General features: G+C 37.4%; 7 protein-coding genes across 7 annotated transcripts; 4 read left to right on the top strand and 3 right to left on the bottom strand.

Moving 5' to 3' along the window:
• Window positions 1-8: 8 nt before the first annotated feature.
• EV154DRAFT_513393 (uncharacterized protein) lies at window positions 9-1,625 on the bottom strand. Its single transcript, XM_051602025.1, has one exon. It carries the CDS (start codon window positions 1,584-1,586, stop codon window positions 111-113), a length of 1,476 nt encoding a protein of 491 aa, XP_051456205.1. The 5' UTR covers window positions 1,587-1,625; the 3' UTR covers window positions 9-110.
• A 94-nt stretch (window positions 1,626-1,719) lies between these two features.
• EV154DRAFT_482802 (uncharacterized protein) lies at window positions 1,720-3,966 on the bottom strand (the record flags this gene model as incomplete). Its single annotated transcript, XM_051598521.1, has 6 exons — window positions 1,720-1,799; window positions 1,859-2,009; window positions 2,073-2,289; window positions 2,346-3,584; window positions 3,892-3,919; window positions 3,960-3,966. The coding sequence occupies 6 exons, from the start codon at window positions 3,964-3,966 to the stop codon at window positions 1,720-1,722; spliced, it is 1,722 nt and encodes a 573-aa protein (XP_051456204.1).
• Window positions 3,967-4,045: 79 nt separating this feature from the next.
• On the top strand, window positions 4,046-4,311 carry EV154DRAFT_565015 (uncharacterized protein; the record flags this gene model as incomplete). The annotated part of the gene is made up of 2 exons (XM_051605874.1): window positions 4,046-4,059; window positions 4,116-4,311. 2 exons carry the CDS (start codon window positions 4,046-4,048, stop codon window positions 4,309-4,311), a joined length of 210 nt encoding a protein of 69 aa, XP_051456203.1.
• Window positions 4,312-6,161: 1,850 nt separating this feature from the next.
• On the top strand, window positions 6,162-8,602 carry EV154DRAFT_603752 (uncharacterized protein). Its single transcript, XM_051607365.1, has 3 exons — window positions 6,162-6,556; window positions 6,630-6,762; window positions 6,854-8,602. The coding sequence occupies exons 1-3, from the start codon at window positions 6,178-6,180 to the stop codon at window positions 8,502-8,504; spliced, it is 2,163 nt and encodes a 720-aa protein (XP_051456202.1). The 5' UTR covers window positions 6,162-6,177; the 3' UTR covers window positions 8,505-8,602.
• Window positions 8,603-9,624: 1,022 nt separating this feature from the next.
• Window positions 9,625-10,499, top strand: EV154DRAFT_513386 (Flavinator of succinate dehydrogenase-domain-containing protein). Its single transcript, XM_051602024.1, has one exon. The coding sequence runs from the start codon at window positions 9,735-9,737 to the stop codon at window positions 10,227-10,229; it is 495 nt and encodes a 164-aa protein (XP_051456201.1). The 5' UTR covers window positions 9,625-9,734; the 3' UTR covers window positions 10,230-10,499.
• On the top strand, window positions 10,497-11,846 carry EV154DRAFT_552786 (kinase-like domain-containing protein; the record flags this gene model as incomplete). The annotated part of the gene is made up of 2 exons (XM_051605079.1): window positions 10,497-11,167; window positions 11,244-11,846. The coding sequence occupies exons 1-2, from the start codon at window positions 10,538-10,540 to the stop codon at window positions 11,844-11,846; spliced, it is 1,233 nt and encodes a 410-aa protein (XP_051456200.1). The 5' UTR covers window positions 10,497-10,537.
• Window positions 11,847-11,894: 48 nt separating this feature from the next.
• Window positions 11,895-12,706, bottom strand: EV154DRAFT_513383 (ADP-ribosylation factor family-domain-containing protein; the record flags this gene model as incomplete). The annotated part of the gene is made up of 3 exons (XM_051602023.1): window positions 11,895-12,355; window positions 12,435-12,538; window positions 12,610-12,706. 3 exons carry the CDS (start codon window positions 12,701-12,703, stop codon window positions 12,011-12,013), a joined length of 543 nt encoding a protein of 180 aa, XP_051456199.1. The 3' UTR covers window positions 11,895-12,010.
• Between the last annotated feature and the right edge of the window lie 51 nt (window positions 12,707-12,757).

The following is a 12,757-nucleotide window of genomic DNA, read 5'->3' as shown; positions in this document are numbered from 1 at the left end:
TTTAATTGTTACATGTCCACTAATCTATTTTTACGAACACAAGGCTTTCTACATTTTAACTCGCCGTTATCACCTTCTTGGTATGATTCTATTGTATCTGGTTTAGTACATCATAATAGTAAATAATAGCGCATGATGTTTTTACCTGCAATTCTTGCCGACAACAATTTATTACAAGTTGAGCATTGAAAGTGCAATGGATGATAATCATAGCCAAAAGCACTTACAAGTCTACCCTGGATAGGCTTAACACATTTATGACACATCTTTTCATCGGGTTGTATTGAAGGTAAGCTTTTTTTGGTTGTGACAGGAGTGTTCTTTAAGGGTAGCTGTTTGGGTTTTTTGGCATCGTAATGGTCTTCACAGTAAGGTTTTCCACCTTTCACCAGAAAGGTGGAGGAGGAGAATGCACCACCACAATCAGCACAGACGAAGCATTCCTTATGCCAATCACTCCCGAGGGCCACCAGAAAAGTATCTGTAATCAATTCTTCACATCCTTTACAGGTTTTTCCAAACTGTTTATAGTAATCTTTTTCACAATAAGCGTGCCCATCATGTTCAAAAATATTTGATTCCTCTTTAAATGGAGTTCCGCATTCACGACAAAAGAAATGTCCAGCATGATAGGTTTTACCCAATGCTGATATTGAGTGTTCTTCGATTGGTGTCTTGCAGAAGTCACAACGTGGGCTAAAGAGTTCGTGGTAATCCAAGGCACAATACGGCAGACCTTTGTTTTCGTAATAGGCAATATGTACCAGGTTTTGTCGACACGACTGACATTTAAAACAATCTGGGTGCCAGTGCTTTCCGTTTGTTTTGAAGGTTTGTCCACTGACAGGACCATCACATCCATCACATCGTACACCGCAATAAAGAGCGTTATAGATGGCATCTAATTTTTTCTTTTTTGGTACGACATCTTCATCGTCTGAAAAGCCTCCGGGGACACAAATGGTGGGAATAACGTTGTTGTCTTCGTCCGATGAGTAACCAGGTGCTGAAATAGTGGGTATAGGAGGTAAGCTATTGTTGCTAGGTGCTGATATTTTGGGGATGGGTGGTAGGCTAACTTGACGTGCTAAAGGCTTCACGGGCGGAATTACCTCTTCTTCTTCTTCTTCTTCCTCTTCTTCATCATCATCATCATCGTCATCGTCATCAGAAAGAGTGATATCATGGACACTCATTTTACGAGATAGATCCTTGTAAATAAAATCATCATTTTCCTCTTCTGCTTCATCCTCTGAGGAAGAATAAATGACAGGCACAGGTTTCTTTGGAGGAGGCCTAGGTGGTAATTTCTTTTTTTGCACAGAAGGTTTTCGTACTTCATCGATAATCTTTGTTGAAGATGAAGGAGAAGGAATAATTTGATTGAGTAGTAATTCTGTTTTGGATTCTCTTCTTTCGATAGATGGTTTTGGTTGTGGATAAACGTACGGAATGGGTGGAGAGGAAGGTGGCACGAATTTTCTGGTGGGAACAATCACCTTAATAGCCATACGAGGTTCTCTTCTGGGAAATCGTTGTTGCCTAGGCCCTCTCAAAGTTCGATTTTGATTGTCATCTGTCTGCATTTTTTTTTTTGTTGGGAAAAGAAGAAAAAAAAAGGAGAGAAATAAAAAATAAAATCACCCTTTTTTTGAAATTAAAAAAACAATTGCCTTCTTTAGGACAATTCTTTATTTTTTAAAACTCAAAAAAAAAAAATTAAGCAAGTTGCATCTCATGGAAATCTTCTGGTACATCATCAAGTGCAATACCAGCCAATTCTTCATATTTTGTTAAATCTATAATCAATCGTTAGTCACAATAGGAACAAAAACTCTTGAGAGTAAGACAACTTTACCTAATGGCTTCTTCTTCTTGATCAGATACTCTGTGATCTTTTCGGGTGCTACTTTCTCTTCCCGATTAAACTTTGAACGAACTTGAGCTCTGGTTCTTCCTGGCATCACCATTGAAATCATTTCGAAATCCGTACCAAATTGTGATATACACTATATATAAAGAGTTAGTAAAGGCATGAACATAGATGTCTAAATAATAATAATAATAATTACATCATAAAATAACTCTGTTTCCACAGCATCCCATCGAACAGAGCGTTGACGTTTACCATAGGTTTGACTGTTGACCTTTTTTGTCATTGAATTTTCTTCTACCACTTCCATTGCTCCATCACCGTAATCAATCTCATTTTGGGTTCTTTCCACTGTAAGCGAATCTGTATCCAACACAATTTGACCGTTGACAAGACGTACTTGAAGAGAGTTTGCCCTAATAATAAAATTATAAATACTCTGATTGTAATTGATATGGTTGATTAACTTTACGATTCAGCTAATATAGTTCCATCCATTTCTTTTTTACGTCTTTCAGCTTCCTTTTCTTGAGCGATCTTTCTTCTCTTGGCATTCAATTCTTCTTCTTCCTCTTCCTTTTTCTTTGCTGCTTCCAACTCTTCTGGTGATAAACTAGCAGCTTCTTCCAATTTTCTCTTTTCTGTATAACGAACTGTTTCCATTTCCTTAAAGTTTTTTGAAACAATACCATCAATATCTTTTGTAAATGCACACATGGGTTTTTCCAAATTATCTGGTTTTGCAGGATCATTTGTGATATCATCTAACGTCTTTAAATTCTCTGGTAAACGGTAAGCAAATTTCTTGACTCCTTTACGTCTCACACCCGTTTTTTTGCCTGATTCTTCTTCTTTAACGGTTGTATCAGTAGCAGTTGGTGCGCCAATAGAAATAGGTGTAGCACCCGATGAGGAAGGTATACCAATTCCTATTGAACTACCACCACTGGTACTTGCTTTTGTTGTTCTCGCAGATCTCTTTGTCGCTGAAGATGCTTTTGATGTGGATATATTGCCTTCAACTGCTTTTCCTTTACCTTTTGCTTTTTTAGATCTGGTTTTTTTAGTAGAGGGCGGTGGTGAAGGTGTTCGACTGGGTGTTGGTGTCCATGTTTCGAAATTAGCGGGGGAAGCGGGTGTAGAAGACATTGGCGCCGCAGCCAAAATATCTTTGGCATCAATTCTTTCTCCCTCGTCTTCTTTTAAAGCTCTAGACATACTTTTCCGCAAAGAATGAGCACCAGGTGTGATACGTTCTGATTTGACGCTTGATCGAGTGCCTCTCAATGCACAATCAGAACCTTCGTCGTCTACATTGGCGACTGGAGAAGGAGCTGAAAATGGAGAAAAGGATTGTCTTTCGGCTGCAGTGGCTAGTGCATTCATTTGCATTTCTTCTTGTGTCAAACCAAATTCGTTCAGTTCAAGGTCGGTATTCATGGGTTCTGCGGGGACGCGATCGGGTGTGGTAAAAGTGGGTTCCTCCACCGTTTGAATTTGTTCTTCCATTCGCACATTGTCTTCAATCACTGGCGCTGCTTCTGCGACAGTTTCTTTCTTTACACGGTCTGTTGTCTTCTTTTCGGCAGCTTTTTCTTTACTGGAGCCAGGCTTACGGACATTACGTTTGCCGACTTTAGGTGCAAACGCTTTTTTATTTTTATCTATTATCAAAAGGTTAGCCTCTTTTTGAACATGTAGACTGTTGAAACTAGTTTTGGAAATACTTTACTGATGCCAAGGCTAGTAAGTGAGGACATGATAGAAGATAGCAAAGGTTATATGTAAAAAAAAAATAAAAAAAGTGTCATTCCAAGAAAAAAAAAAAATCTTTAATATATAGTGACTGCTACATGCATTTACTGCCTTGAACCTTAATCTCCAGACACGTTATCTAAGAATTTGTGTTCCATTTACCTATACTCCATCACATCATTAATAAAAGAGAAAGGTCGTATTTAATAATAATGGATCATCTTTTATTTTTCTCTATTCAATTCATACATACAACATCTTACGATTCATAATTCACTTCCAGTATTAATGCTACAAAGAATTTTATGACATTTTATATATGTATTTATACCAGTCATGTGTATTTAAAAAAGGGATGATGTATAGTTAAAGCTATTAAGGCCATCCCCATTTATGCTCCGCTCCTCAATTAAAAAAATGAACTCTACAGAGTAAGAGCACACACACACACACACAAGCTTATACAAATACTAATGATTTTATTAAGGGAATATGATCGATTATTTTTGGCATTTGGTACATCTTTTGGGTCAACGCGTGAAAAAGAGAGCTCGATAATGTTTGAAAAAATTGGAAATTTGGAACCGATATCCTTGGTGGGTGGAGATGGTAAAACGTATCATTTTCTAAAATCATCAGACAGCATAAGCGACGTCCTAACCGATCAACCTTCTGGTCCTTAGATACTTCTTCCTGCAGCTGATATAACATCCATAAATAAGTCTTCATTATCAAGCACTGACAGCCTTCTGGATCATATTATATATATACAAGTCCGCTATATGACCACTTGTCTGACCAAAACTACGTGGAGTTCACCCCGACAATAACATCGAAGGTTGCCAAAACTAAATCCAGATTTGGTATATCTTTTAGGTCAACGTAGAAGTAAGCAAATTTTAATTGTCACAATTGCCCAAGCAAGCTCAGTACTCTTGCCACATTAAATTTCCATCTTATAAAACATATACTTTGATCCGTTACTTTAATCCTTAACTCTGGTCAAAGACTTTAAGTTATTATATTTATATGAAGGTTGCAGACATTAACAAAGATAATACATTACATAAAAAATACACTCTATTTTATGTTGTCATTCATTTGTATCTCAAAATAAGGTACCACTCTTGTTCATCAGTGTACATTTTTAGTTAAGAATCTTGAAAGTGATATGGAGGACAACCATTTATTGTCCGTTGAAAATTATCGTACTTCAATAATAAAGATTTAGGGGAGATAGAGGGGGCAATCGATATACAACTTTTATTAGTTGACATGACCCCTTGATTTACACTGAAATGCAAGTCTACATGAGTTTTGAAGGTTCACGCGTTGTTAGTTTTAATTGGCCGAAATACTTCCCATTTAGAGAAAAAGGATCAAATAATACTTCTTGAGCATCATAATGCACGCTGCAATCAATTAATTTAGATGCGAAAGAGATATCGAGTATTTGGAGTTAACGAAAAAAGAATAAGGTATTAATTTATCTACTACATCTCCATAATGATTGAAAATAGGAACCACACACAAATAAATTACAAGGATAAAGATACACTGAGTGGTTTCGAAATTCGGGTAATGCACAAAATTACGATTGACTCAACCTAATTGATTATGTCTGGCATAATTTCTTGTGTAAGCCTTTTACTGATAATGATCCATCCAAATAAATAAAAAGTTTGTACTGAGTGGGGCCCTTAAAAAAGGACATGACAATGCCTCTAAGCAAAAGCGTTGCTACAATACATCTTTCTATAACAATGTGGGTAAACAAAAAAAAAAAAAAAAGTTCGATTACCACGGATAAACACGGACATAATTTAAAGTTTTGTATGTAAATGGATGAGGGCTACTTGTGTTTTTGCTATTTTGAGAACAGTTGAAAACAACATCATGCTCGATCTGGAAAAACTTTATTTTTGCTGTAACACGTTTAAGATGAAAATATAAAGGCGCACCATGGCCAAGTAGTACGAATTAAAGCGGCATTATTTTAATCATCTTTGGAGTGGATCCCCGTAAAGTCTTCTTTTTTAAACTACATGTATTACATAGTCCGGGATCTGTGAAAATAAAATAAAAAAGTGTTTAATTTTACTCGTAAAGAATGAGTGAGAAAATAAAAACCTGAATTATTTCGGGTACATCAGCTGTTACTACGAGTATACAGCAATTTGATGAATTTGGTTAAGCCAATGAAAACAAAGGAAAAGAGGCGGCCAGTGCACAATTCAAATGTCGATTCTAATAATAAACATGAACAATAGAAATTAGGCCCTGGGTCACAAGAGATAACTTAAAACCTGAAATTCTATAAACAATAACAGCACAAAGAAATCTGTCAAATGTGCATGTTTTCCAAATAGATTTTGATGGTTCCTAATTTATGTGTGTATTTTACTGCCTGATCTTTTTTCTCAGTATCAAACAAAAAAGGGTGTTCCCACGTAATTTTTTTTTTTTTTTTTTTTTTTTGGCATATAAAAGAAAAGAAAATTCCGCCTCTTATTTTTTTATATTTCTTTCTCCACTTCAAAATAAAAATTATGTCTGTCGCAGATAACTCCTACTTCGCGTTTAACCAAAACGATTTTATTGATTTGGATACAGCATTAGTTGAAGAAGAAACAACCTCCCTTGGTAACAACTCTCAAAACAATGACATCGATGGAATGTTTCGGTTAAGTTTCAAAAACTACGATGACACTGCCATTCAGAAACTTCGAAACTCACTTATAACGCCCATGTCAACTTCTTCGAGTCCCATTGATCCCATGTACAAGGCCATGGAGAACAACACATGGAGACTACCACCCTTATACTCTCCCCGTATTGGTAATGAATCTCCCATAAGACCGAGGATTGCCTTGTCACCTACTCCCTCCGCAGCCGATAGTCTCGCCCACTTCAATAAAATTGTCTCAGGTAAGCATAAACAAAATAAAAAAAACAACAACTCCGTTACTAAACTGCCTGTATTAATTAAAAAAATTATTAGATAATAATTCAGTGGTAGACTTGGTTAAAAGTGATCTTAAAGAATTGATGGGCTCTTACGATAATGAAACCATGTCGATTCGCGACTTCGCGACTCCTTCACCCCAAATCAATCAAGAGTCTTTCGTGTCAAGGTAAGAATAAAATCGCGTACAATAAAATAAATTCCTTTTAATATACATTTATAATATTTTAACGCCTTTATTGATTTATTTCTTTCTTTAGGAATACAGCATCGTCATCCAATGGCAATACAAACAGACAGCAGATCATCACTTCAAGCCCAATGGAAGAACACCCTCGTTATCGAGGTACATTATTATTTGAATTGGCTTCGAAACAAACCGCTCCATCCAAACAAAAGGAGAATCCCACTACTATTATTAATAATACAGAACATACTTCTTCTAGTGGAACCAAACAAAACACAGATGCATCATCGTCACATTGTCTTACCAAACAACCCACTAATTATGTCAGCCATATCCCACGACGCGTATCGCAGTCAAAGTCCACCAGTAAATACTCCCAGGAATGGCTTCCGCCCAATGTCATCAAAATGACATCAACTAATAACACTTCCAGATATCAAAAGCAACCACGTGATTCACTTTTCAGTGGCAAAGATAATCTCGTCTCAACGCAAGGTATTCATGTAGCTCCCCGAATGTCTCAACAACATCCATCTACTGAGAATACCACCAAAATTACAACCAGTCGGTATTCACCAAATCATCTTCTTTATGCCCATGATCATCATCGGGATAAAAAGGAGGAACAAAAGAAGTTTGAGCCACGTCATTCCGCCACCACCACCGCCACCACCACAATGAAAGAGGCTACCAAGACTACCTCACAAGCTCGAGATAATACCAGTCGACGTCTTTGTACCAAAGATAAACCCAATAAGGAACACAAGCGTCATGAATCCGGTCACGCCAATGATGCATCTAAACCAGTACCATCAGCCCAAAAAATCTCAGCCATTACTAGCCAGTACACTCAACGACCATCAGGTTCTCTCATGGAGCACACCAATCCAAGAAAGGTCACTCGCACTGCTTCTGGTCGTATGGATTCAACTGCTCCACGACAACACTCTACCAAATCCAGCCGTACTTCTTTGGTACTTGACAACACCACGCATGATGTAAATTCAAGCTCCCGCATGCGTCGTACCACCAGTCTTAATCAAAGAACAGCCAAGATGGAAACCGAAAAAGATCCACCACCTCCTGATACAAAACATCATCGTATCTCTGGATCTATACTCAAACAAAAGGTCAGCACTCAAGACAAAGGCAGTGCCCATCTTTCTCGAAGAGTCTCTTTCCTTGATGAACAAAAACCTCCTCGAAGGGTATCTTTTGCTGATGATAACAGGGAGCCACCTATGGACAAGCGATCTTCTTACAATGGTAAGGCCCCGGTCCGAGCCAATCAACCACGTCGATCTAGATCTTTCTCAGCCATACCATCTGACGTGCATCAACATTCGTCTTTACCCGTCCCGTCCAGACGTACAAGAAACTCCAACCAAGCTAAAAACGAAACAACAGCTGTGACAGTCGGTTTCGAGGATCAGAAAGCCAATGAAAATTATGCATGTAGTGTTTATCAACACACCTCTCATAGTAGTATGACAGACGGCGGTTCTAGTTCCAGCTCATCTTATTCAGAGGATTACGATAACGGACCCGCCACTCCACCTTCTCGTCACTCCTACTTGTCAGAGAATGGGCCATATCGTCATCCTACCACAACAACAAAAAAGTCTGCCACAAAGACTGCTCTTCAATCTGTATCGGATGTACTCGAACAAGTTAAGCAAAGAAGAGCAAGAACAGCCGCTATCCTCAAAGGTATTTATAATTAAGTGTCTGTCTTTTTTTTAAAAAAAAAAGTTGTCCCTTTCCCCCAGCATCCATTATAAATTCACAGTCATGAATAAAATCAATCGTAGTATTTGTATAAGCTTGTGTGTTTACTCACTGTATACTTCATGAATGAGGAGGACTTTAAATTTTTTTTAAGTATGCGCAGCATTCCTTTTCTTTTTAACACAAATGGTATAAAATGCATATTTATATATATATAAAAAAAAAGGGTCATTTAAAATCCTTTGCAAAATGTTGTATGTATGAATGGAATAGAAAACACTAAATGACATGATTCAGAGAGAACCATGTATCTTTTTTAGTCTTAAGCTTTGTTTTATTATTATACGGAGTGATTCTCATATACAACTGATTGGGGGAAAACCTTATCATGATCCTTCTCTACTAGGAGGCGTTAAATTGTATAATGCATACTTTCTTTTTTTTCTTCTGCTACCGGACTTCCGTCTTGAACAAGTGATCCAACGTCCCAGTCTGCATAATGTGTAAAAATCTGTCATGTGCATAAATAAAAATATGCTCTGAAAGCGTATGTCACTCTATTATAGAACGACATGATTACCCAATAAACAATGATGACAAGATGGAATCGGATAGAAAACTATGCATCTAAATCATTTGTTTAGTAGTCGTTTGATGGATGCATCCTAGTCAAGGATGCACAGTGAGCAATAAAGAAAAAGAAAAATGTCAACTGTGTAATTAACCACACCCGATAAAAAAAAAAAAAAATTGAGTGACATTTTGATAGTGATTTATGGATCACGTCTTTTTAAAATTACGTTATGTTATGCATTGAATTGTTCATAAATTAATTACTCAACCATGGCGTATATTATGTCACAACAAAAAGAGAGAAAGATTCCTCCCAGCTGATTCAGGGGTGAGGGTGGGGGGTTTGCAATGTTTTGCAGCTCTTGTAGAAAATCACATCATCATTATTGTGTAATCTATGATAGACTAGAATTAAATCTGTAATTTCTGTTGTCATTTAGAATTGCACAATGGCATCTCCGTTTTTTTCTTTCTTTTACACACAGAAAAAGATAGGCGTTTCCCACACACATTAACATGACGCATTGAGTGGAAATGTCTCTGACAATATTTGAGATACCGAAAATGAAAGCTCCACCCCCTGCCCCAAAAGCATAATTCGACTTTACTTTTTTTTTTTTTTTTTTATTGTATAATCCCTCATTTTTATTACAATGAACATCATGTTGCGTAGTACTAGTCGTTTGGTTGTTGGTCGTACATTGAACAGGTGTCGTTATTTGAGCGTGAGCCGAGTTCCTTTTGAGAAAAAGTCAGAGGATCCTTATCCCAACCTTGCGATTCGTCATTCAGCAGAAGCCGCACTGGACAGTTCTTATCCCAACTTACCCCCCATTCCTCGCCCCAACGAAAGCACGGAGAACAAACGTCGTCGATTAGGATATCAAAGTCGAAAGCGTGGTATTCTTGAAACCGACCTGTTATTATCTACATTTGCCAAGGTATGGTTACCCCGCTTTGAATTGAAGGATTTACAGGAATATGATGCTCTATTGGATGAACCGGACTGGGATATCTTTTATTGGGCTACAGATAAAAAACCCGTACCCCCCAGATGGCAAAACTCAAAGGTCTTGGAGATGATTAAACAACATGCCAAAAATGAAGACAAGAAAGTGCTTCGTATGCCAAATTTAGAAAAGGATTGAAAAAATGAGAAAGTGTGTGTGTGAGAGAGAGGCCGAATATGGTTTAAACTGAAATAAAAAAAAAACGAGACTCTAACTATCTTTATGGAAAGTGAAGAAAATAAAGATATGCCTTATCGGCTTGCATTATGCATGTTATTAAGGGCTGAAAGGGGGGTTATGTAAAACAGGGTACTATATAAATATAAATATATATATATATATATAGAAGAGGGGTTAGCATTACAAAAAGTCTTCTTTTTTTTTTATTTTATCTCTTTTATTTCCCACTCTTTCCTTTTTTTTTTTTTACTCCACTTAAACTACAAATGACAACAAGTGAACAAAGACCTGTTATACTATTATCACCACCACCAGCCCGATTTTCATTTGAAAACAAGATACCTACACCCACGATTTCCACTACATTTTCCACACTCAGTAGAAAACTATCCAGTCTATCACTAAGATCTAGTCCTCCCTCACCACGACCGGGAGACGACGCATGCACACCTACCAACCTCTCAGGTTCGAGTTTTCTGTTGCTACCCAACGATGATTACAGTCACCTCAAGACAACCTCGATTGTTGTCAGTGATGGTCACAATACACCGTATTTGCCTCCCTCGCCGACATTTTCGGCATGTACCACACCCACGAGTGAACGCGCACAACCATCGGTGATATTACAAGATAAATATAGGGATCATAAAAAGGGTAAAACTATCGGTACAGGTGCTACAGCTAAATTAAGACTACTCGAATCCAACACGACAAAATCCATTGTGGCTATCAAGACATTCCGTAAACGAGACCATAAGGATGAGTCCCGAAAAGGCTATGATAAACGAATGACAAGTGAATTCTGTATTTCTAAAACACTGAGTCACCAGCATGTGGTGCAAGTGTTTGATTTGCTTAAAGATAAAAAAGGCCGATGGTGCACTGTGATGGAATACGTGAGTGAACTCTTAATGTTACAATAGATGTATATTAAAGAAAAGGACTAAAATAATGATGTTGTTACTCATGTAGTGTGCAGGTGGTGACGTTTTTTCCATCTTGCAGCAGTTTGATCTGAGTGACGGGGAGATTGATTGTCTGTTTAAGCAACTGTTACTGGGAGTACAACATATCCATCAAAGTGGAGTGGCACACCGTGATATCAAGCCCGAGAATCTCGTGATGACAACCACGGGACTATTAAAGATTGCAGATTTTGGTGTGGCCGATGTAGTCCAATCCTGTTTTGATCAAGACTCGAGGTTGTCGCGAGGTAAATGTGGGTCAGAACCATATTGGTCACCGCAATTATTTTATTCTGATGAATATAACGGTCGAGCATTTGACATTTGGAGCTGTGCTGTCACCTGGCATTGCATGTTGTACCGTCGTATACCGTTCTTCAAGGCATGCAATGAAGACCCTAATTACATTGATTTCCTAAAGGCTCGAAAGGATAGGAGTTGGATCCCACTTTCCAAGTGCAACGCTCATGAAAGGGAGGGACTCTATGGTATGTTTGATCCGGATGAAAAGACACGTTGGACCATTGATCAGGTCATGACTTCCCCTTGGATCGAATCGATCCCTGTCTGTTACGAGTCCTTTGATAATCATCGACATCATTTTTATTGAGTATAATAAAAAAGAAAGAAAAAAAAAAGTATAGTAAATAATAGTAAGGAGGGAATAAAGTATAATAATATTAAAATTGGTTGTTTGTTATATGTTTCTCTTTTTTTTTTTTTTTTTTTTTTTATGTGTGTTGCTTCTTCTGCTGTATGAATTTTTTTTTTTTTTTACTTGGACTTTACATTTTGACTCAACCAATTCAAGCCTTGAAATAAACCATCACCTGTGGTTGCACAGGAAGGATAGACATACCACGGTCTTTCCTTCATCTTGTCTAAACCTAATTTCTCCGTGACTTCTTGAGGTAACATGGCACCAGGTAAATCCTGCTTATTGGCAAACACCAACAAGAGACAGTCCTTCATTTCTCGATCGGACAGAATACGATGTAATTCCTGACGAGCTTCATCAATACGATCTCGATCTTGAGAATCAATAACAAAGATTAAGCCTTGTGTTCCAGTGTAATAATGTCTCCATAAGTTACGAATCTTGTCCTGTCCTCCTACATCCTATATATATGTGTGTGTTTCTTTTTTTAGTCTTTTTTTTTTTTTTTTTTTTCTACTCAAATATAACACCACACTCTACCCAGACGTTAAACTTGACGTTTTTATAGGTGACTGACTCCACGTTAAAGCCCACAGTGGGAATGGTAGTAACAGATTGGTTTAATTTCAACTTGTAAAGAATGGCTATAATAATTGGAAGGGCATGAGATGATGCTATATATATTGCTCCTAGTTTTTTTTTTTTTTTTTATTACTTGTTTTGCCAGCAGCATCTAAGCCCAACATTAGAATACGCATCTCTTTGCTACCAAACATTTTTGATAAAGCTTTTGATAAATTGGCTCCCATAGTTTATATATTTATATAGTCGTATACGTAATGAAATAAAAAGGAAAGGAAAGG

This window comes from Mucor mucedo, assembly GCF_025094135.1.
Source record: "Mucor mucedo strain NRRL 3635 chromosome Unknown EV154scaffold_64, whole genome shotgun sequence".
Lineage (NCBI taxonomy): Eukaryota > Fungi > Mucoromycota > Mucoromycetes > Mucorales > Mucoraceae > Mucor > Mucor mucedo.
Note: the sequence above shows the minus strand (reverse complement) of the source record. Positions and strands in the feature narration are given on the sequence as shown.